This window comes from Malania oleifera, chromosome 4, assembly GCF_029873635.1.
Source record: "Malania oleifera isolate guangnan ecotype guangnan chromosome 4, ASM2987363v1, whole genome shotgun sequence".
In the NCBI taxonomy this organism is placed as follows: domain Eukaryota; kingdom Viridiplantae; phylum Streptophyta; class Magnoliopsida; order Santalales; family Ximeniaceae; genus Malania; species Malania oleifera.
The window spans coordinates 32,488,711-32,514,084 of record NC_080420.1 but is presented as its reverse complement, the minus strand read 5'-3'; the positions used below and the strand labels follow the sequence as shown (position 1 = coordinate 32,514,084).

Below are 25,374 nucleotides of genomic sequence, written 5' to 3'. Positions count from 1 at the left end.
CAACATTTAAATTATTATGTGTAAGCAGTGCTACTTTATTTTCCTTAAGTAATCATTGTTCAAAGTCTTAGACCCAACTTATACACCTACTCTGTCTGAGTAAGATAGTTCACTAAGTGAAGCTTCAATGCAGCACCTTCATTATGCATAATTATCTTTCTATGGTTGTTAAACTTTCTACATACATGTTGTATTCATTATATTAAAATAAGGGGGAATTATTAGTGTATTTTTAATATTTTAATACTATTAATTTATATGTGGAGTGAATGTATCGTGGGATAAGACATGTACCTTGAATTGAGAAATTTATATCTACATTTAGATGAATTTTTCATTCATGTATATCATTAATCCATAAGTCATTTATGTGAGTGTACCTTGATTTTGGATATGTATCTAATTTATTTTACAAACATCCTCTCTTTTTTTTAGGTGCATGGGTAACGAAAGATTTACTGGGCCTATTAATAGACCCCTACAGTCTTAATTCTATATAACATAATTTCGATACACCAACCTCTTCACATCATTTTCATCATCATTCAGTCTAAAAAATTTGATAACCAAAGGAATGTATTCTTTTGTAGAGTTTTGAACTTTTCTATTTTGTACAGAAATGGAAAAAGTCATATGATTCAAATTGAACTGTTGTATTTAAAGAGAGACAGGTCAATTGGAGTTTTGTTATAAAAAAAAATAATAAAAAAAAGAAATAAAAAAAAAAAAAAAAAAAAAGAAAACCTATATAAATATGATAAATCAAAAAGACTGCAAATGATTTAAATCTCCTTAAAGAGAACTTGATACCTATATTTTAGCATTATTGCGAATCATATTTGTTTTGAGTTTATTTATTTTTATTATAATTCTATTAAATTTCTTAACATAAACCAATTAAAATATGTCTACAACTAGCATATTCAAGTTGACCTATTAATTACTCCTAGATTGACTATCATCAAATTGTAATTGAAAATATAAATTTGGACGTATAAATTTAAATTATAATTTATATTATATTAAATTTTAATTAAATTTATACAAATTAAAATTTTAAGATTACAATTTCATATAAAAAAAGTAGCATGCTAATGCTAATAAATTAGCTAGTTACCATGGAAAAAAAAAAAATAACATGAGAGTTCAAATTTAAAAGCGAAAATAAAAATAAAAATCCCTCAAAAATATTTTTTCTTCTTCTGTTTTCTGGAGTAGACCATTCCTCGGATCCCGTCCGGGTCCGCAACAAAGCCGAGAGGCCTGTAGAACCCGAGGACCCGGGGCTCCGAATACAGAGCAATGTTGGTGATGCCCTTCCGTAACAGTTCGTTCACCATCCTCTCCATCACGGCCTTCCCCAGGCCAATCCCTTGGAAGGAGGGGTCAACGACCACATCCCATATGATGGCGTTGAAGACGCCGTCACCCGTCGCCCTAGCAAACGCGACGGGCTTCCGGGTCTTGCTGTACTCGACCCACAGGAGGGTGTCGGTGTGCTCCAGCGCCACCCGGATCTTCTCCGGGTCCCGCTTCGGAAATCCGACGGCCACGAACACGGAGTTGAGGTGGGCCAGGTTGAGGTCGGAGATCGAACGGCGGAGATTGAATCCTCGAGACTGGAGCTCATCGTCGGTTATTGAGAACTTGTTGATGACGGTGAGGTTTGGAGGGTGGTGATTCGGTGCTCTCAGGCGTAGCGATGGAGGGAGAGGAGGAGCGGAGATGGTGCCACGTAGAAGCATTATTTTGCCTTTTTCTGGTCCGTTTGGAAAACTGGAATTTGAATGGAAGAAGAAGAAGAAGAAGAAGGAGGAGGAGGAGGAGGAGGATGAGGAGGAAAGAGGTTTATCTGTATAGCTTTAGAAGTTATTTTAATGGTTTTTTTTTTTTTGTTTGGGGTGGGGGGAAATGAAAGGTGGGTTTGATGTGAGGTTGTGGCTGCCATAGGCTGCTGGGAAATGGAGTTGGGTGGCTTCACCTGATTGGCTGGATTGGTGGGTGCCTAAACTTCATTAGGGCGGGGGTTCAAATCTTTCGTAAACAGTCAAATTAATGATATTTAATATGAGTTCGGGATCATATGGGTTCATGCAATAATAGCTGGACCCCTCTCTCCTTTATTATTTCTAAGACATCTTATTTTGTTTGAGATTTTATATAGTAAAATATTAAATCTTTTTTAGTACAATAAAAAAAATTAAATAAAATTATATATATATATATATATGAATAAAAAAGAAAAAAAAATAATTTCAAGGTGACTTGTACGCATAAAAAAGAGAAAATTTTTAGTTAGTTATAAAATTATAAATGTAAATCAATCGATTGTTTTAAATTGATTGGTCAATAAAAATTGATTGGTTATCTTCCCTCTATAAATAGTGTTTCTTAAAGAAATTGAGAGAAAACAAGGAAAAATTGATACCAAGAAAAAGAGAGGCTAAAAGTGAGATAGAGAAATTGAAAGGAAGACTTTGTCGAGAGGAAGAACAGATGAAACAGCATGAAAGCTGCAGAGAAAAAAAGACAGAGTAAGGAGATTAAAGAAAAGAAGAGTTAGACTTAGGCAACAAAGCAAGAGCAAAAAGAGACTTAGAAGGTAGGTATCACATTTTTTTTTTTTTCGGTCTCATTTTAATGCATGATTTGTTATGAATGTTCAATTAGAAGTGAGTTGTAAAATGCATGATTGAGTAAGCTTCAGAATCAAACTAACTAGAAATTTTTTGAGATAAGAACGGTTATTTAAGGGTTTAACATTGTAATTAATAGGTCCTTTAAAGGTTTATGCCCAAAACCTCGAAATAAAATCCTTAAGTCTCAAAATTAAAATTTTCAATTCCCCAAACAGAGCCCCAAAGTTTGAAAATCAACAACAAAGATTCTAAAATTTTTTCGAATAGACTCGAATCCATAAACTTAGAAAAATAGAAATATATATAAAATTCTCAAAAAAAAAATTAAGTAGGACACATGTCACTATACGGACGGTGACACATGGCGGGCGTCACCAGGACCGCACGTTTAGAGGATGACATGGCACGATCCTAGTCGTCCAAATTGTATTTTCTCTAGATAGTCGGATCACTATCACGTCAGCAATCCATTTCCAACACCTTGTGCCCATCATCTCCTGTCATATCCTGATTTCGAAAAAAAAAAAAAAAAAAATTGCCCAGTTGCTGCCAAGTGTCATCGTGTGTGACTAACACGTGCCAACCCCAAGCGATTCCCCACCTTCCTCTTGCCTGACCCGGGTCAACTCATGTTGATCCATTGACCTAGTTCAAACCGGTTAAGTTGGTTTAACCCCTTGAGCCGCTTTGATTTTTTTAATTTAATATTATTTTATTTAAAATTTTTTTAAATCCAAAAATTTGGGAAAAATAGTAAAAAAAAAATCATTAAAAAATAGATGAAAATTATTTGAGTCATTTTTTTACTCAAGGGATCAAAAAAATGAAACAATAAGAATACCAAAACTAAATAAATTGGATAAAATTCCTTTAAAATCGTAGAAAATTGTTAAAAAAAAATCTTGAAAAATTCTAGAAAATTTTTGAAAAAGAAAAATGGAACTTGGAGAATGTTTTGGAAATTATTTTTGCTTAAATTTGGTACATTTGCTTGATCATTTTATATTTGTATATGTCATGCTATGTGTGCATGTGCATGTGTGCATAACGATGATAAAATAAAGGATAAAGAGGTATTTCAAACCTCACTTATAATAGTTCTGAGCATGTTTATATAAGAAGATCCCTTTCTTAAGAGGTTTTATTAGACATTCCTAAATCACACTTGATTTTATATCCTATTTTGAAATTTCAATAGTTAGTAGATTGTTTTGAAGTTGATTAAGGACCATTTGATTTAATTTGAGTTAATTCATAGTTAATTAAGTACCGTTCATTGAATGAGTGTGTAGGGGGTGCTAATGTCTTCCTCTCGTGTAACTATACTCTCGATCTCAGTTTGGTAAAATAGACCAAGACTACTAGTTTCTTAGCCTTAGGAATAGTTTAAAAACCAATAAATGAGTACTAATTAGGTGAAGTAACCGCACCTAAGAAAATAACAAGTTAGTGGCTACTCTATCGAACCATCAATATTAATATTACCCCTCGTCATTCTGAACCCTTCTCTGAAACGTTATGACAGCTTGGAAACTCCACTAAGGACACTTAGAGAGTCAATTCATTAATTTATTATGAATTATCCCAAATTTGTATTTGATGGTCCTTATGATTTTACTCATATATATATATATATATATACATATATATATATGAATAATTGTTGATGCATGATTTGATTTTTGTTTTTATGTTTCAAATATATGTTGTGAATGAATAAACATGTGTATACAGGGTGTGATAATGTGTTGGAATGTGGGTTTAGGTTTTTAACCTTCTGTTTGCATGCACACTTTCACAAGCTTTATACTCGAGCTTTATCTTTTTAAGGTTAGATAGAGGTGTAGTAGCATTAGCTCCAATGAGGCATAAGTTTTAAAGGGCGCGTGAATCACTTTACTTAGTTTGTACTTTGTCCAAACCCATTGGGAAAGGATAGGAGACATTCTAAAGACCTATTATTGATAGTAATAGAACATGAACCACACTTAACCCCAGTTTTTTGTTTCATAGGATAAAGTCTTAGAGAAAACTCGTAATTAATGAATCCACCTAGGTTGGGATAGGAGCTTCGTCCTTCTTCGCATACTTCATCCATTCTTTTGTTGTATATTATTTTGAGGGTACTATTTTAAGGATAAAATGATGTTATTAATCCTGGGGTTACCACACAGTCTCTTACTTTGTTGTGTCGGTTGGGATTAATAATCTTGTTAAATTTCCTTCCCATTCTTTGTACTGTTTACATTTTTAATATTTTGCAACATTTTGTTGCATTTATTTTAGGCATGCACACCACTTTGCTAAAAATATGGATTAGCCCCAAACTACACCATGGTTGGCTCGGTAGCAGTGTACAAGGAAGAGGAAATAGAAATGCAACAATATTCAGAAGTCTAGCAAAGTCAACATGGAGACAATTTAATTAAGGGAGTTGATGTGGTGTTGCCAACTCAGATTAAATTTGACACTCGATCAAACTCTCTAAAGGAGTACGGGATAATCCTCAGGTGCCAACAAAATATTAAACATAAAAAAATAAATATACCTACAAGCTAAGGAAGAAATGGTAGCTTTAAGAAAGAAAGGAACAAACAGAAGTCGAGCTGAACAAGGAATTACTGAAAACCTTTGAAACTGAAAATGAGAAGAAATCCCAAGCCCTACAGGAACTTGAAGCCTGACTACATAGTTGAGACATTGAGTATAAACAGTTGCAAACCAAATATCAAGAAGTAGTGTCTTATATACAAAAAGCAAGATATTGGGAGGTCGAGTTTCTGGCACTAGATCTTCAAACATTTGAAATGACCCTTCAAGCTCAGGGAGCCACTAACAGAGTGAGAGTTATGACTAATAAAATGAAGTAGGTTAAGCACGAAGTGTATCCCCGGCAGTTCGATCTTGAAATTGCATAAATTATACATGGTGTACACCAAGAGTTAAGTTGGTTTGGATGTTTCCATTAAGCATACAGGGTCGTTTTTTTACTGCTATAATGAAATTAGTTGCACAAAAAAAAAAAAAAAAAAAAATGAATGAACTTTATTTTTGTATCCATCTTTGTACTTTTCTCAAACCTTATGGTGAAATGAAAATATTTAATGTGTGTTGGGGTTTCACTAAGGATTTTGGCAAATTAGGGTTTTTAGGTTGCATTGCATTCATTAGAATTAATGCATAGTTATACATACATTTCCATCATAAGCATTTCCAATGGAACCCTATTCACATTATCTAGTTGCCTAGAGAATCAGTGGGTCAAGGTTACAGTGCCAAGTAGACAACTGAGTTCAATTGGAATTTTGGATTTTTAACATTGAGTAGAGCAAAGTAGCTTCCTTGCATCCATATACTACTCGAAGAAGTGTCAAAATATAGGGAAAAATCTAGAAAGTTGAACATTGGAACTTGAGCAAAGTCATAAAGAAGTTAGTCAAGATGCCCAAAAAATCAAAGATCATATAAACAAGTTAATGGAAATGCTTGTTTCCATGAATAAGGAGAAAGTTGTATAGCCACCAAATCTAGTAGCTAAGGATGATCCTTTATTTCCACTAGAGCTCACACTAGTCAATGAAAACCCTCCCTCGCAACCGATGAATATGACGATGGGCCAAGGCTTGAGTTCACACCCATTTGTACCAGTAGCATTAGGGTTGCATTCAGCTTCAAGGTTCAGACAAGTTGGGAATGAAAATATGCAGTCACTACTGATCATAATTCCCAATAATAAATAAAAGGGCATAGCTAAAGAAACTGGTTGAGAATGAGCCCCTAGATCTAAGTTGAATCATAAATATGAGGTAGTAGAAGAAAGCTTGTGAGTAATAGAAGGCACAAACGTGCTTGGATCAATAAACACATTTGACTTATGCCTAGTGCCCAATGTGGTTTTACCACCAAAGTTTAAAGTCTTAGATTTCGAAAAGTTCAATGGGTCCAAAGTGTCTAATTTCCCATTTGAAAATGTATTACTAAAAAACAGCCACTCATTCAAATGATGATAAATTGCTTATTCACTACTTCCAAAATAGCTTAATCAGAGCAACCATGATATGGTACATCCAGCTAGACCATACAAAGATTCACACTTGGAAAGATTTGGCTTATGCCTTCATTGCTTAGCATAGGCATGTAATTGAAATAGATCCTAACAAGCTGGCCTTACAAAACATGGAGTAGAAGACAAATGAGTAAAGGGGTATGCCTATCAATGGAGGGAAACAACAGCAGAGATGCACCCTTCGGTCAAGGATAAAGTGATTTCTTTATTTTTTAACATCCTCAAAAATCTATATTTTGGACATCTTGTTAAAAACACTTGTCAAAGTTTTGCGAACTTGATAACTAATAGGGAAAGAATCGAAGGGGCATTCAAGATGGGAAGGATGGAAAACTCTAGCACTGAGCATTGGGATGCAAAGAAAGGAATGAGTAAAAGGAAGGACGAGGAAGTACAAGCAATACAAGGTTGCTCTTATAGATAAAATAATGCCAGATGGACTATTAACAACACAGTATACAACCCCACAATAAATAGTGTAGTCCAACAAACTACGCGACCACAAATGATTTCTTTGGACTCATTATGAAATTCCAAGTAGCAAAATGTTCAACCTTCAGATAGAAGGGTTCCAAGGGAGACAAGGAAAATATAAATTCCGATCATCATGATGACTTATGCAAAATTGCTCCTACAATTGATGAAAGGTCAGCTTGTAACGCCCCAAAAATTACTCCATCTTTTTTTCAAAATATATATTACTCTGTTACCCCTATAATACATGTTATAACATCTCAGGCCCCAGATGAGTACTGAGGTATCCCTATACACAAACTAACACACCTATGCAACAGAAAACATAAAGTCATACACCCATATTTACAATACTAGAATTCAGTGTCTCCAAACCATGCATACATATTTACACATCACCTCAATATTATCTACTCAAAAATACAATTCCCTAAATAGACTTACCCTATAAACAGGGTAGTACAAAAGATCTCTCTATCTGCGAGCCTGATCTGCTCGCCCAGTTGGATCACTTGAAAAATGTTAAACCACTGGGATGAGATAATGCTCAATAAGAGGAAATATGCTATTACTAATGTATGGCGACTGAGTTTTGTAATACTATACTGGCAATATCTAAAACTGTAAAAGCTGGTAATTAAATATACAGTATAATCTACATCTATCATAGTTTAAAGTACAATAGTAATATCCGAATTTTCTATTTTTTCATACTTCTAGTATCATACTATATATGTTGATGTTTTGTAAATCTTTAACATACATAGCCGAAGAGTTTACCTTGAAAAAATGTACGTCATGATTTAACCCCTCATGACAGGGTTGTGCGGTCCATAGGCGGGATTTAATCCTGGTTGGCCTATCAGGTAAGTTAACTATACTCTACCAATCCTCATTTCGGCCAAACTGCAACCTCTCCTAGGCTCAGAACAGGTAATTACCTCATCAAACCGGCCACCTCAACCCAGTATTCTAGGGATTCTGCGATCACACCAGGCACGGTTGATGGAAACCATCCACACACTATCTAAGATATGTGGTTGCACACTGATCTATACTAGCTACGGTACTGTGCTCTGCTAATTGAACATAACTTGATTCATAAGAGTCTGATACTATATATACTATTTCTATAGATATCCTACTGTTTTCATCATGTTTCCAAAATAATCAAAATACTATAAATCTGATCTGAAAATACTATAACATCTGACTAAAATAATTGTAATATCTGACTGTAATAACTGTAATATCTGACTGAATAATCTGTAATGTCTGAGCGTTATGGTTTTGGAAAGCATGACATTCTATAAATATTGTAAAATATATGCCTGTATAATATTTGTAAAATATATGTCTGGTAAATATCTCTCTATAAATATATCTGTCTATATATACATTATAAATCATGATATTCTGAAAAATTATATAAATTATGTACTTAACTAATATCTACTTAGGCCACGCAATTAATAAAACTCATGTTCTGAAATATGTAAAACTGTATAATTTATACCATGTACCTTAATAAACAAAATACTATAATTTACTGATAATATTTCTAAATTTACTAGCACAGCATATTTCCCTTACCTAATTAGCTGGGAGGCTCGCCTCCAACTTTATCCTCACGCTCACAGCATACTATCCCCAAAATCCTGAAATAATACACACACACACACACACACACACATATATATATATATATATATATATATATATATATATATATACATATTTCCAATAAATCAGCTATATTTCTCCAAACCTACATACTCGTAATTTTCTGAATTATAATTTACCTAGGCTCCTAGAATATATTCACTGGGGTCCCCAACCCATGTCTGTCGGGTCCCAAAAACACCCTAGTCCTAAAAATATAATATCCTAATTTATTTCACAAAACTCCAGTATATTCCTATATTACTCAAAATTTAAACTCAAATAAGCCTAATAAAATTGAAAATACCTAAATAATCTACTTACCCTAATTTTGGGATGGTGCCCAAGTTGGCTAAAAATTTACTCTAGTAGACTTGTAGAGAATCTTCCCAGGATCAACGTGGCGACTTTGGATCGTCAAAACGAGGAGAGATGGAGCGAGAAATGTAGAGAGAAGTGAGAGGAACCGAGTAGCAGAGGAGAGAGAGAGAGAGAGAGAGAGAGGAATGAGGAAAAATAATTTTCTCTCGCTGAATCCTGATTTTCTGCTACTTATAGACATTTTGTCATGTGGTCTTGTCGACGAGCCACGTTACCTCGTCGATGAGTTCAAGAATGAAGTTCTTCGACAAGCACCTAACCCTCATCAACAAGTTTCAAGCCCCGAAAACGGCCCCTCGGTAAAATTCTTTCTTTATTATTTAATTACCATAATTATCCGGGTTACTACATTATCCACTCCTTATAAAATTTCGTTCTCGAAATTTACTGTCTGTATTGAACACCATCCTTTGAGGAAAATGGGCTACTTATTTTATTACTTACCCTCACTTATGGTGGATGAATACTGTGATTACATTCAGGGTTCTAGAAGATTACAAATATACTTATAAAATAAAATTCTCCCAAAACCAAAACACCACCTACCCTATAATCTAAAATACAACTATACATTCTTAACTCTCTACCAACTAAAATAAAACTGCTATTATTTCGAATAATACTGACTATTATTATATCCTACTAAATAGGTGTGGGTATTTCTATCCGATTTCCTCTTCAAGCTCCCACGAAGCTTCTTCTGTGGCATGATTCTTCTACAGGACTTTCACTAATTGAATTTTCTTAGTATGCAATTCCTGTTCCTTTCTGTCTAAGATTTGCTTTGGTGCTTCCTCATATGCTAATGAATCTCTAAGCTCTACCTCTACATAACTGATCACATGGGAAGGGTCTGAGATGTATTTCCTCAACATGGAAACATGAAATACGTCATGAATTCTAAATAGGGCTGGTGGTAGAGCTAGCCTATAAGCAACTGATCCCACTCTCTCAAGTATTTCAAATGGGTCAATGTACCTAGGGCTCAGCTTACCTTTCTTTTCAAATCTCATAACTCCTCTCAATGGAGCTACCCTAAAAAATACCCGATCTCCCACGTCAAACTCTAACTCCCTGCGGCGAGTATCTACATAGTTTTTCTGCCGACTCTGAGCTGCACTAATTCTGTCTTTAATTAGTCGGACTTTATTGTGTACCTACTATACCAATTCGAGTCCCAGAACTCACCTCTCACCCACTTCATCCAGTACAGTGGAGAACGGCACCTCCTACCATATAACGCCTCGTATGGTGCCATGTCGATGCTAACTTGATAGCTATTATTATATGCAAACTCAACTAGAAGTAGATACTTGGTCCAGCTACCCCTAAAATCTAGCACACAAGCTCGTAGCATATCCTTAAGTGTTTGAATCGTCCTCCCGGTCTACCCATGAGTCTGAGGATGAAAAGTTGTGTTGAATGCTAACTGTGACCCCAGGCCTCCTGAAAACTCTTCCAAAATCGTGACGTAAATCGGGAGTCACGACTAGAGACTATGGATACCGGCACTCCATGGGAGCGAATTATCTCCTGAATGTACAACTCTACTAGCATGTCCATAGTATAGTTAACTTCAATAGGGATAAAATGAGAGGTCTTCGTCAATCGATCTATGACCACCCAAATAACGTTTTGTCCCTATCGTGCTGGTGGTAGCCCTGTCACAAAATCCATGGAGACACGATCCCACTTCCACTCAGGAATGTAGAGTGGCTGCAACTGCCCTGCGGGTCTCTGGTGCTCAACCTTTATCTGTTGGCACATCAAGCACTGCTTTACAAATTCAGTAATCTCCTTCTTTATAGATCTCGATACATTTTAGTACTACTTGGATGCACGGTATATAGAGATTTGTATGCCTCCTTTAAGATAATCCTCCTGATCACATCATCTGTAGAAACACATAATCTGGTACGAAACTGCAAGGCTCCGTCATATGATATACTGAACTCCTCCTCATGCCCGTCTTGCACTTTCTCTATCAACTTTGCTAACTCTGGATCAGTTCTCTAGGTAGCTTTTATCCTTTCTTGCAATGTAGGTTGTAACACCAGGTTGGCAATAAATGCCTGCTGATCACCTCTATCAGTTCCACGCCTAACCTCTCCAAATCCATCTGAATAGGATGCTGAACCTTCACTGTTGACACCACTGCTCCTGCCATTTTCTTGCTCAGTGCATCAGCCACCACATTTGCTTTTCCTGGGTGGTGGCTAATAGCACAATCATAGTCTTTTATAAGCTCTAACCATCTTCTCTGCCGCATATTCAAATTTTTCTGGGTGAAGAAATACTTTAAGCTTTTATGATCGGTGAAAATCTCGCATCTCCGACCATAAAGATAGTGTCTCCAGATCTTCAGTGCATACACCATTACGACTAACTCTAGGCCGTGCATAGGGTAATTATTTTCATATTCTTTAAGTTGTCTAGATGCATAGGCACTGATTCTTCTATGCCGCATTAACACACATCCAAGACCTTTCAAAGATGCATCACTGTATATCACAAATCCATCCTCCCCTGATGGAATAGCCAGTACCGGTGCTGAAACCAACTACTGCTTTAACTCCTAGAAGCTCTGCTCACAATCATCGGTCTAATCAAACTTCACATTTTTTCTTGTGAGTCATGTTAGTGGACTCGATAATTTGGAGAAACCATCTACGAAGCGTTGGTAATAGCCTACCAAACCCAGAAAATTCCTGACCTCCTAGACATTTCCTGGCCTTACCCAACTCACCACTGCTTCTATCTTACGCGGGTCAACCGATATACCATCCTCGGAGATCACATGCCCGAGGAAAGTAACCTATCTTAAGCAGAATTTACATTTCTTGAATTTTGCGTACAGTTTTCTTTCTCTCAATATCTGCAACACCAGCCTCAGATGACGCTCGTGCTCCTTCAAACTCTTCGAGTAGACCAGTATATCATCAATGAAAACCACAACAAACTGGTCCAGGTATTGATGGAACACTCGATTCATTAAATCTATAAATATTGCTGGTACATTAGTTAACCCAAACAACATCACCAAAAATTTGTAATGCCTATCTAGTTTGGAATGCTGTTTTCGAAATGTCCTCAGCTCTAACTTTTACTTGATGGTAACCCAACTGCAAGTAAATTTTAGAGTAAACCTAGGTCCCCTGAAGCTGATCAAATAAGTTGTCAATCTTGGAAAGAGGATATTTATTTTTTGATCGTCAATTTGTTTATCTCCCTATAATATATGCACATCCTCATTGTCCCATCTTTCTTTTTCATGAATAGGACTTGGGCCCCCCACAACGACACACTGGGCCTAATAAATCCTTTATCCAGCAACTCCCATAACTGATCTTTCAATTTCTTCAATTCGGCTGGAGCCATACAATATGGTGCTTTAGATAATGGTGCCAACCTTGGTAGTAGATCCACGGTAAATTCAATCTCTCAGTCTGGTAGTAAGCCAGACAATTCTTTTGGAAAATCATTTGGAAATTCTCTAATTACTGAAATATCAGCCTGTTTTAGCTTTTCTTTTGGCAATTCCTTTATGTAAGCAACATACCTCTGCTAACCACCCTATAGCGCTCTCCTCACCTAAGTAGCTGAAACTAGCTGTGGCGAAGCATGCACATGTGAACCAACAAATTTGTATTCTTGTTCCCCGGGGGTTTGAAAATCACTTCTTTTTTATGGCAATCTATGCTGGCGCAATTAGCTGCCAGCCAATCCATACCTAGTATCACATCAAACCCCTGCATATCTTGTATCACGAGATCAGCTGGTAGTACTTTCTCTTGAATGCTTGCTGGAAAGTTCTGAAGTACCTTCGTACACCTCACCATAGATCTCGTTGGCGTGAGTACAAACAACTCAACATCTAATAACTGTGTCTTTACCCCAGTTACTTTAACTTACCCTGCTAATACAAAGGAATGGGTGACACCTGTAACAAATAAAACAACAACTTTATATGGTAAAAAAGTAAGTATATCTGTAACAACATCTCCAGTAGCCTCGACGTCTCCCGATCTCAAAGCATAAACCCTTGTCGGTGTTGTGTTCCTTTGCTGACCTCCACGGGGCGCCTAGTAACCACCCCAAAATGGTCTGGAAGCTCGTGCATAGTTTGATGGTCCCCAACAAGATTGAGCCGTATGGTTAGGTCTCCCACATTAGTAACAAACATTCTCACCCAATCGGCACTCGCTCGGATGTCTCCGATCACACCTGGGGCAGATGGGATAAGTCTACCCACCCTAATACCCACTGTGTCCTGTCATCTGTCTTTGACCCTCACCAGCTCTACCTCCTCTCCATGGACCTTGACTAGGCCCAGTCTGAAAACTCGGAGGCGTGGGCCTTTTCCTCTGGTTCGGTACTCCCACATCTGCCGGCTCACTCTCCTCTACTACCATGGCCCTATCTACTAACTCCGAGAAGTCCTGTATCTTAAGAACTGCCACCTGTTTATAAACATCCTTCCTCAAACTCCTCTCAAACATCCTAGCCTTCTTAGCTTCATTTGGGACAATATAAGGGCAGAAGTGCGACAACTCAATGAATTTCGTCGCGTACTGCTGGATCATCGATCCTTGGGATAAGCTCAGAAATTCCTGTACTTTAGTCTCTCTGATTGAGGCAGGATAGTATCTGTCAAAGAACATGTCCCTGAATCGGGCCCAGGTCATCGGTACTGGAATGGATCTCTGCTCCTCCAGTAATCTAGTAGTCATCCACCATCTCTCGGTCTCCCATGTCAGCTTATACGTGGCATAGAGGACCCTCTGCTCATCAGTGCAGTGAAGTACCGTCAAAATTTCTCTATCTCTTGCATCAAATTCTCTACAACTACAGGATCAGTCGTTCCTGAAAATGCTGGTGGGTTCATTTTCGTAAATTTTTCTATCGTGCACCCCTGAGCTGTAGATGGACCTCCCTGCTCTTTGGAGCTCTAGGAAATCTCAGCCATGACCTGCTGAGCCACATTGCGTAACACAACATCTGAATCCTCACCTTCTACACTAGAAGGCCCTGCTCCGTCGTCGCCACTAACGTGTGCACTACTACCTCCTAGGTCCATCCTGTATTGTTACCAAATTATTCTAAGAATTTGAATCTTACAATGCTGTACTAACTAAAATACCCCTTACTTCCTATCACTAATTTAAGGTCTGGGCCTACCATATGGAAATAGAATTCGATGGTAGTTTACTACAGTTTTCCTGAAATCGTCATCCTAAGAAAAACATAGACACCACCTCGAAACTCTACCTTCACACTGCATAATAGAACCCTAAATTCTCATCCTAATTCCCCAACATTAATTCTCTGATACCTTGTTCCACTCTTCTTAAAATTCCATTCTTATATTCTAGTATTGATTTTCGCTGTACTCTAGAGTCTACAGAACCGAGCAACCTAGGCTCTGATACCAAAATGTAACACCCCAAAAATTAATCCATTTTTTTAATAAAATATATATTACTCTGTTACCCCTATAATACCTACTATAACATCTCATGCCCCATATGAGCACTGAGGTATCCCTGTACACAAACTGACACACCTATGCAGCGAAAAACATAAAGTCATACACCCATATTTACAATACCAGAATTCAGTGTTTCCAAACCATGCATATATATTTACACATCACCTTAATATCATTTACTCAAAATACAATCTCCTAAATACACTTACCCTATAAACAGGGCAGTACAAAGATCTCTCTATCTGTGAGTCTGATCTGCTTGCCTAGCTGGATCACCTGAAAAATGTTAAACCACTGGGATGAGACAATCCTCAGTAAGAAGAAATATGCTATTATTAGTGTGTAGCGACTGAGTTTCATAAATACTATACTGATAATATCTGAAACTGTAAAAGCTGGTAATTTAATATACAGTATAATCTACATCTATCATAGTTTAAAGTACAACTATAATATCTGAATTTTACACTTTTTCATACTTCTAATATCATATTATATTTGCTGATGCTTTGTAAATCTATCTACATATACATAGCTGAGGAGTTTACCCTGAAAAACTATATGTCATGATTTACCCCCTCATGATAGGATTGTGTGGCCCGTAGGCAGGGCTTAATCCTGGTTGGCCTACCAGGTAAGTCAACTGTACTCTACCAATCCTCAATCCAACCAAATTGCAACTTCTCCTAGGCTCAGAACTGGTAACTACCTCGTCAAACTGGCCACCTCAACCTGGTCTTCTGGGGAGTCTACTGTCACTCCAGGCACGGTTGACAGAAACCATCCACACACTATTTAAGATTTGTGGTTGTACTCTGATCTATACTAGCTACGGTACTATGCTCTGCTAATTGAACATAACTTAATTCATTAGGGTTTGATACTATATATACTATTTCTATAGATATCCTACTATTTTCATCATGTTTCTAAAATAACCATAACATTGTAAATCTAATCTGAAAATACTATAACATCTGACTAAAATAACGGTAATATCTAATTGTAATAATTGTAATATCTGACTGTCATATCTAACTGAATAATCTGTAATGTCTGAGTGTTATGGTTTTGGAAAGCATGACATTCTGTAAATACTGTAAAATACTTGTCTATATAATATTTGTAAAATATATGTTTGGTAAATATCTATCTGTAAAATATATCTATCTATATATACATTGTAAATCATGATATTCTGAAAAATTATATAAATTTTGTACTTAACTAATATCTACTTAGGTCACACAATTAATAAAACTCATATTCTGAAATCTGTAAAATTGTATAATTTATACTCTGTACCTTAATAAACAAAATACTATAATTTACTGATAATATTTTTGAATTTACTAGCATAGCATATTTCCTTTACCTAACTGGCTGTGAGGCTCGCCTCCAACTTTATCCTCATGCTCACGGCGTACTATCCCCAAAATCCTGAAATAATACATATATATATATATATATATATATATATATACATATTTCCAATAAATCAACTATATTTCTCCGAACCTACATACTCGTAATTTTCTAAATTATAATTTACTCGAGCTCCTAGATATATTCACTCGGGTCCCCAACCCATGTCTGTAGGGTCCCAAAAATACCCTAGTCCTGAAGATATAATATCCTAATTTATTTCACAAAATTCTAGTATATTCCTATATTACTCAAAATTTAAACTCAAATAAGCCTAATAAAACTGAAAATACCCAAATAATCGATTTACCCTGATTTTGGGATGGTGCCTAAGTTGGCCAAACCAACAATTTACTCCAATGGACTTGTAGAGAATCTCCCCAGGATCAACATATGATCACATTGTTATTGTTGTTGTTGTTGTCAAGAAAGACCTGTCTTTTCAGTGTAAGAATATGGTATGTTTCGAGAATTTGTATAGAACTTAACGGATGCTCAATTGCTAGAATTTCATGTTGGGTTCGAAGATTAATCGATTGTCAATTTCAATGGTGAATTGACCTATCACAAAATAGACGGTGGGAAATTAGGTCTACCCCATCTCAACATATATTGAATTTAATAACTAACATGTGTTTAAGTACCCAGTGGTGGCAGGATCAATGTAATCCTAAAATGTTTATAAATTCCATCATTCTTGTCTTTTCATAAAAGGGTGGTGCCCCATAAACTCTTTTTATTTGGATCATTTTGAATTTGAATATTATAAAATGCATTTCAATACATCTATCTTATCTCTTTACATCATCATTTACCTGTCACTTTTGTCAAATTTTGTATTGTTTATCTTATGCTTCATGCAAAGATACAGGAAATAGTTTTACCAGTACGAAAGACTCGGAGCTGATAATCAGCTTTAAGAATCCAATCAATGAGGCAAAAGCATAAAAAAAGAAGAGGTGGACCTACCCTATGAAATATTAAGAATGTTGAGGGAAAACATATGGTGCCTAGTAAAGATCCCATTTTAATTGTCAATTTGGGTATAGTGCGTCCTCGACAATTTCAAGAAGGAGAACTTGTCTTGTAGAAGATTTTTCCAATCCATAATGATCCCCATAAGAAATGGAATCCAAATTATGAAAGGTCTTATGTTGTAAAGAATGCATTCTTAGGAGGAGCACTACTGTTAGCCTATATGGATGGAGATGACCTGTCAAACCCTAGAAATTTAGATGTTGCAAAAAAGTATTACGCGTAATGTAATGTGTACCTTTCGAAAAGATCAATGAGTAAGGTTTCTAGATTTTTTAATCTTGTAAATGTGGTCAATGTCTCATGGGTGTAATGATAGTGTTTTGATTGAATGATAGGTGACCATCTTTGGTCGATTTGTATAATCAAAAGGATTAAATAGAGCATTGACTTTACCACTTGAAAACCCACTTGAACCTTAATTTTAAACCAATTTTTTTCTTAAAGTCAGTTTATAAAAAATTCAATATTGGAAATTCATTTTAGGAAATGGTTATCGCCAAAAGGATGGTAGACCATCTTTCTAGTACCAAAATAGGAAATGAAATAAGAAACCCTTTGCCAACCTTGTCAAGCCTGTAAAACTTTATTTCTTGAATACACCGTTAAAGGATCAGCTCCCCACATTAGGGTAATTACATGAAGATTAATATAAAGTTACATCCCAAGAAACAAAAAGGGAGGTAGGAGCCGGGGGAACCAAGATCCCTTCAAAAAGAAAAATAAAATAAAATAAAAGATATAGTAAAATAAAAAAAGGAAAAAAAGGATGGAATTTACTCACTTGAAACCCACTACTTTTGCGGGTGGTGCTGACCCAATCATGGTTAAGAATTGGGTGCAGGAGATGGAGAAGATGTTGATAGTGTTGAGTTGCACTAAGAAGCAAAAGGTTCTCTTCGCCACCTTCAAGCTGACAGGAGAGGCCGAGCGGTGGTGGCTAGCGGTTAAGCTGTTAGAGGAGATGCGGCCAGTACCCGTAGTTATGACCTGGAATCATTTCAAGGAGGTCTTCTATGACCGGTATTTTCCCGCCACCACCACGGATGCAAAGGCAGAGGAATTTCTTAACCTGACCCATGGGCACCTCGTTATTCAACAGTACGCTACTAGGTTTGTGGAACTGTCTCGCTTCGCCCCCTACATGGTCCTAGATGAATATAGAAAGGCGCAAAGGTTTGAGAGGGGCCTAAACAGAGCATCCACGAGCAGGTGATAGTCTAGCAGGTACAAAATTTCTCGAAGCTGGTGGATAAAGCCATCATAGCAGAGATGAGCTTGCATAGAGGTGCAAAGATGTTATATCATAGGAAGAGACCCATGCCTCCCAACTTCCATACAGATGCCAGACAAGGTTAATGGAGGGGAGACAGTGATACTATGGGCCAAAGGCCATATAAGGATGATCGAGGCCATCGGGGTGATTCATCGCACCCTCATTGTGCCAGATGTAATTAGAGGCATTGGAGAGAGTACCGGGGTAGGAGTCTTGTGTGCTATCGGTGCGGCAAGTACAAGCATATAGCCCGAGATTGTCGTGGACTGCCGAACAACACACCCACTCTTGATCATACCCTGGTTTTCATTAAAGTATATTGAGTATAATATGGAATGATATCTCCGGCCAAGTTATTAAGTAATTGTACAACATTCAAATTGTGTAGCATGAGATTAATTCTTCATAATGATCTGGTTGTGAATACTGTGGTAAATGAATTGATATGTTTGGATGCTTTGTTTGTGTGGTTATTCGTGCATTTCACAATATAACATTGGTAGGCATGAGGAGTTTGTTATATTGTCTCTGATATAAATCGCGATATAACGTTGGCAGGATATGAGGAGATCGTTATATTGTCATTTATATAAAAGAGGTAAAACGTTGGTAATGAATGAGGAGGTCGTTTTACTGATTTATCACGGATAGGTCATTGTGAAAGTGTAACAGCTATTTGTTGTGAAGTACGTGTTGAGAACGATGGGGAGGGATGCTTAGTACGTAGAGGGAACGATGAGGATGGATGCCCTGAGAACCATGGGAAGTGGAGTATTTGTGCAGTATCCTGTATGGATGTGAATGAAATGTATTGTGATTATGGATGTGTTATGGTATTACGTATTATACGTGTAAATAGACTTCTGTGTTATGATTAATGATGTATGTGCGAGTACAATTTATGAGTGTTCTTATAGTTGCTGTTAATTAATAAACGAGTATATTTTGTATACACTAAAACTCATGTTAGCCACACACATTGGTAATGATTTATTCTATCCTTATTGAGAAGTGTCTCACCCCATTATACAACTCATTTTTCAAGACCTTCACGTGATCGAGCTTAGCGAGCTCAGAGTAGGGTTGGTTAGCGTAGTGTAGTGTGAGTGTTTGTAAGAACTTAAAGTCTTTAAGTTTATGTTGTTTTAAAATTCTGGTTATATAATATAGACAGATGGAAATTCCTTTTTGGTCATGTAATATAGTACTCTGATATTTTATTTGAGGATGTTTAAATATATTCCATTGCTTGGATAATATTTATGGTATCAGAGATAGGTGAATGGAACACATAACACCTTGGGCCCCACTTGATAGGTTTAGAGCATTACAGAGTTGCTAATACCTTCTCCTCACATTATTGTACTCTCGATCTCAACTTTGTTAAAAGTAGACCGAGACTACTAGTTCTTTGACATTAGGATTAGTCTAAAGACTAAATAACGAGTAGTAATTAGGTGAACTAAACTCACCTAAGAAAATAATAGGTTAGTAGCAACCTCATCGAACCATCAATATTAGTATTAACCCTTGCCATTTCGGACTCTCTTTCGAGACATTGCAACACTTGCTACAACGATGTGACCTTGATGGTACAATTAATTGTTTTCTATTTAAATTCATTCTTGTTCTTAGTATGACGTTTTTGTGCTTGATATGTTATATCACATGTGTTATTATTTTTTTTAAGAAACAAATTAGTTTTAGAGAATTGTCAATGCATGATATAATGTCAAGTGACATAAATTTTTTTTTTTAAGTTTAGAAATGAGTTTGTATAGCAATACTATTTTAAATATTATTGTAAGTGTGACTTTCTTGTTGTGACTTAGTGAGTTTCTCCAATTAAACTATAGTGGTGGTATTAAAAAAAATATGTTTTGAAATATTTTGAAATTTGATTCACATGAAAAACCCTTAAAATTTTATATAATTACGCTTAACTTCTTGTCATTTTAATTTCTATAATAAGATTATGTAGTGTTTATATTTATTCTTTTTGACATTTTTAGTATGGATTCATTAAATTTTTAATATTGATGTGAAGGTTTCTAAATTCATCATGTGAAGTGAGGATAAGGTGTTTTTTGAAAGATAAAAATATTGTCACACTAAAGAGCTTGATACAATTGGTGACACACCTCTTCTATTTTAAAAAGACCACTCAAGGGAAAAATCACCCATAATTTTTTAAAATAAAATTTCACCTCTATTTAAAGGAAGCACAACTCAAAGAAAAGCTAGGTCCATCCTTCACATTATCCTTTCAATTTTCATAACCCTTTTTCTAACGTAAATATCAAATTATTATTTGGCATTTGGACTCTTGATACCATCATGTTCTTTGTTTAAAAGACTTATTAAAAATAAATAAAATCTCATATAAAAATCTAGTACCTAATGCACAAGGCTTTCATACCGACGAAATCTAGTCAGGGCAAGATCTTGTATGATTTGAACTATGACCTTCACGTTTAGATGTAACCAACCAAAATTTGCATTAATGGTTTGGTATCATTGTGAAAACTAGAACACCTAGTCAAGACTCAGTTATCTTCTTATCTAAACACTCAAAATGATTGAGCTCTTGAAGAAGAAAATAAGTATACCTTGGTCTTTTCCTATTTTGAGTCATCAAGCCATCCAAATCAATTGCATATGCAAGCCTATCTAGGGCACCTTGTGGTTCCTTCAGAACAATTTCAGCCAATGGAAAAGCTCATAAGGATTTTTTTAGCTTAAAATGAGCATACTATATTGGCATGGAGCAACTTCCATCACTATTCAAGCACAACTCATATTGTTTTAAGATCTCCTTAGATTGAGGGAATTTATTTAGATGACCATGGTATAAAACTCAAACTCCTTGAAGCACCTTATTGGCCTAGAGATGAGACTATGACTCATGAAAAACTAGAGACAAAAGTCATTGACATTAGAGAAAGTATTCAAAACTATAGAACAAAGCACATGCCCACCCTTTAGCCAAATGAGATGCCAATGAAGTCATTCTCTTAAAGTTTCTAAATGCTAATATTGGAGTCTTACAATGGATTTGTGAACCCCATAAATCACATATGGAGGTCATCAAAGCCTTAATGGTCCTTTCATAGAGCATTGGAAGCAATAATTTGCAAAGCTTTCACTATATAATCTTAAAGAAGTCTACATATACATGTTACTCGTCCTTAATTTGACTTCAATAGGCTTTTTTCTACCATATTAGTGCTTAACTGATTCACCATTTTTTTAGTAGAAAAAGGATACAAAAAAAAATCCACTAACATGATGCACGTTAAAAAAAGGCAAGGAGAATCTTTGCAGGACTACATTTGACACTTTGATGTTGAAGCCCTTAGGATTCCCAATATTAAAAGTACTAGTGGTTGCAAGCAAGAAGAGAGTGAGGGGGAGAAGATATATAATTGCTTAAAACTATGGGTTAAAAGTACCTAGCACAGTCAGCTTGGTCTTAATGATCAGATAAATTTTTTTTTGTCCATTTGAGTTATAATTTTGACAAGTTGTTTGCGATTCATTTTTCTTCATTTTGGACAATCTAATTGTTATTTGAAATTTTACAAACCTGGTTTCATTAGGGAGACAACAACCTATATTATTAGTTGAGACCTCTCTATTTTAGTTTGATTCCACCTTGTTGGTGATGACTCAAGTTACTTTGCATGCCAAGAATTTGTTATATTTTTTCTTATGATTGTGGTTGATGTATGCCACTAGTTTCAACTAAGAAAAACCTATTATAACCTATTTATTTAGTGAAAGATTGAAGCAAACATTGGTCCGTGGTTTTTCCCTTCAAGCTCAAGGATTTTTCGCATAAAATTTAGTGTCCTTTTTTTAAAATTTTTTTATTTGTATGGTTGATTTTTGTTCTTGATTGATGATTACTTTTGATTTTTGATAATTGATTATTCTACTCGGTATTAATTCAAAAACTAGGAAGGATTATTTTAGGCTATTGTGTTTTGGTTGTCCCCTCCACACCTCCCTCTTTTCTAACCTCTCAAATGTCTTGTAAGAAACTTCTAATCTGAACAAGTTTCATACATTCATCACTTAAAAAAAATTAGCTCAACAACTTTTACCTTCGTTTTTTCTTTTTTCTTTTTTGTAATTTTTTTAATTTAAAAGGCCATTTAAAACTTAAAAAAGATTAAAAAGAAAATATAAAAAATACACCTTTTATATTTGGTAATCAAAATTTTTTTTAAGAAATAAAATACACAAAATTAGCAAACTAATATCTGAGTTTGTATGTCCTTAACCTTTGTTTTTTCTTAATCATATAAATAAAATTTTATTGAAATAAAGAAAAACTACAATAAATTAATTTTATATATATATATATATATATATATATATATATATATATTTGCCTCCTTAGAAAATTGATCCAAATGAAGGCTGCGAATGACTTGAGCTATTCGTGAGCTACTTGGTGCTCAATTCAATAATGTCTTACTTGAACTCATTTATGTTAAACGAACTGGACTTGAACTTAAATTTTGAGTTTGTCAACTAAATAAGTCGAACTCGAATTGGTTCATACTTGACTTGTTAGACTTGCAAGTCAACTCATTTATCAGCTTGTTTTCTAACTCATTTACTTCTTGTGTTAGTAACTTATGAATCAACTTGATGTAAGGCTCATAAATTAGTTCGATATTAGACTCATGAACAAACTCGATATTAATCTCATTAAATATTTGTTTTTTAATTTTTTTTACTTAAAAATATTTTTTTTTTCTCAAATCATATTTATTAATTATCAATTAATTTAATTAGGTTAGTTCGTTTATTCGTTTGAAACGAACTTCAATCAACTCGTGTTTGAGCTTGAGTTTGAATTTGAACTCGAGCCGAAGTTGAGTTAGATATATGCTAAACGAGCCAAAATCGAATAGAAAATTTTAAGCTCAAGTCGAGCTCACGCTTAAGCTCAATTTGGCCTGTTTACTGCCCTAATCCAAACCCAGCTAAAACAATAATTTTTTTAAAAAAAAATGTGAGAGATTGACTTGCATTATTTGAGAAAGTGAAATCGTGGAGGGAGGAAATAACGGCTTTTTCTGCCACCACCCATCAAATATTTCTTTAGACAATGTTGCCCACCTACTCCCCCAACTATTTCTGGTTGCTAATTAGGTTTTTATAACTTATTTGAAATATTTTCCACAAATTCCCCAGAAAATATTAAAATTGTACTTTCCCCCCCACTAAGAATATGCTGAAATTATACCTAACACGTGGCCTCCCATAATGGCCGCAACTTATTTTTATTTTCAGCCATGTCCTCATACATTCCATTATAGTATTGAGCTTTCAACTTGATAGTTAGGGCAATAGCTGAGTTGCTTGTGATCTGATTTATTTCAGGTGTAATGACAAGCTCGATTTCAAAATTGTAATTATAAAATTAAAAAATTTTGCTTGATCCATCTATCAAACTTGATAGGCCAAATCCAAATCTCAACCTGATCGGTTCAAAATTAATTCCGCCAAATGAGAAGGGGGGGGGGGGGGGGGGGGGCGAAAAAATTCTAGTATTTAGATCGAAGGAGTGTTGGGAGAATTTTGGGGCAATTTAGGTTAGTACGTCTCTTTTAGGGGTGTACACGGTTCGATTTTGGTCAGAACCGAAAATCGAACCGAAATTTTCGATTTTGGGATTTTCAAACCGAAACCGAAACCCAATCGAAATTATGCTTTAATTGAAAACGGAAAATTTGGCAGTTTGGTTGCGGTTTTTCGGTTTTAAACCGATTTTTTTTACAAAAAAAAAAAAAAACCTTTATTTTTCATAAAGTTGTTGAAAATTTATTGAGCATTTTAATTTTTTATAGAGACTCATAATTTTAACAAAATAAAATAAGTTGGACACTTTTAACAAAAATAACCTTTATTTTTCATAAAATTCTTAGAAATTTATTGAAGATTTTTTTTTTTTTTCTATAGTGGCTATATGGCTATATTGCATGCTATATTTTTACTAGACATATTTTATATATATATATATATATATATATATATTATATATAAATCAGTTTTTCGGTTTTTTTTGATTCGGTTTCAACATAAAATCGAAACCGAAACCGAAACCGAAACCGAACCTTTTTATTTTTGAAAACCGCAACCGAAACCGAAAATCGAAAAACCAAACCGTTTATGGTTTCTGTTCGGTTTCGGTCCGATTTTCGATTTTTCGGTAATTTTTGTACACCCCTAGTCTCTTTAGTTTGCATAGCATAATCATTCTTCATTAAATAACAAAACAAAAAGCTACTCATATTGAAAATAGTACACATGCTTTTGTAGGAGAAATTATAGAGGTGACCTCTCCCTCCATGTGTTCGTGTGCTTATTTCTTAAATCATACTTATTGAAAATGGACACTCCTCTTTACATCTTCTGATATTAATAAATGTAAGACCAATTTGTCACATGTCTAATATTTAAAATACAAATACATAGACACATGGAGGGAAATGTCCCTTGTATAATTTCCCCTCTTACATTTAACAATTATACAATAATACGAGAACTACAATTATAACGTTACTAGCTTTATATGCGCAAATAGAGGGTGTTGGCGCCAATGTTAAAGGGTGCTTCTATTTTTTGTGATTTCAATTTATGGGACTTGATTAGGTTAGCTATTATAAATATTCTATCTCTTATTTAAATTGTCATTTAGAAAGGTCATGCTCATCATTTAAAGGATCGATTAAAATTTTCTTAATGAAAAGAGTAAATAATTAAAAATTGCTTATCCACCGCTAGATGGTCAGGAAAGGATACCAGTCAACTTTATAACATGTAAAAGGGTTAGGGCTTAGTTTAACCTATAGCATTTAAAAAAAAAAAAAAAACAATAGAAAAGGAATCGATGAGAAAAAAAAAAAATGGA

General features: G+C 35.2%; 2 protein-coding genes across 2 annotated transcripts; one reads left to right on the top strand and one right to left on the bottom strand.

Moving 5' to 3' along the window:
* Positions 1-999: 999 nt before the first annotated feature.
* LOC131153268 (GCN5-related N-acetyltransferase 1, chloroplastic) lies at positions 1,000-1,977 on the bottom strand. The gene has a single exon (XM_058105465.1). It carries the CDS (start codon positions 1,743-1,745, stop codon positions 1,182-1,184), a length of 564 nt encoding a protein of 187 aa, XP_057961448.1. The 5' UTR covers positions 1,746-1,977; the 3' UTR covers positions 1,000-1,181.
* A 15,962-nt stretch (positions 1,978-17,939) lies between these two features.
* Positions 17,940-18,386, top strand: LOC131153751 (uncharacterized). The gene has a single exon (XM_058106195.1). The coding sequence runs from the start codon at positions 17,940-17,942 to the stop codon at positions 18,384-18,386; it is 447 nt and encodes a 148-aa protein (XP_057962178.1).
* Positions 18,387-25,374: the final 6,988 nt, after the last annotated feature.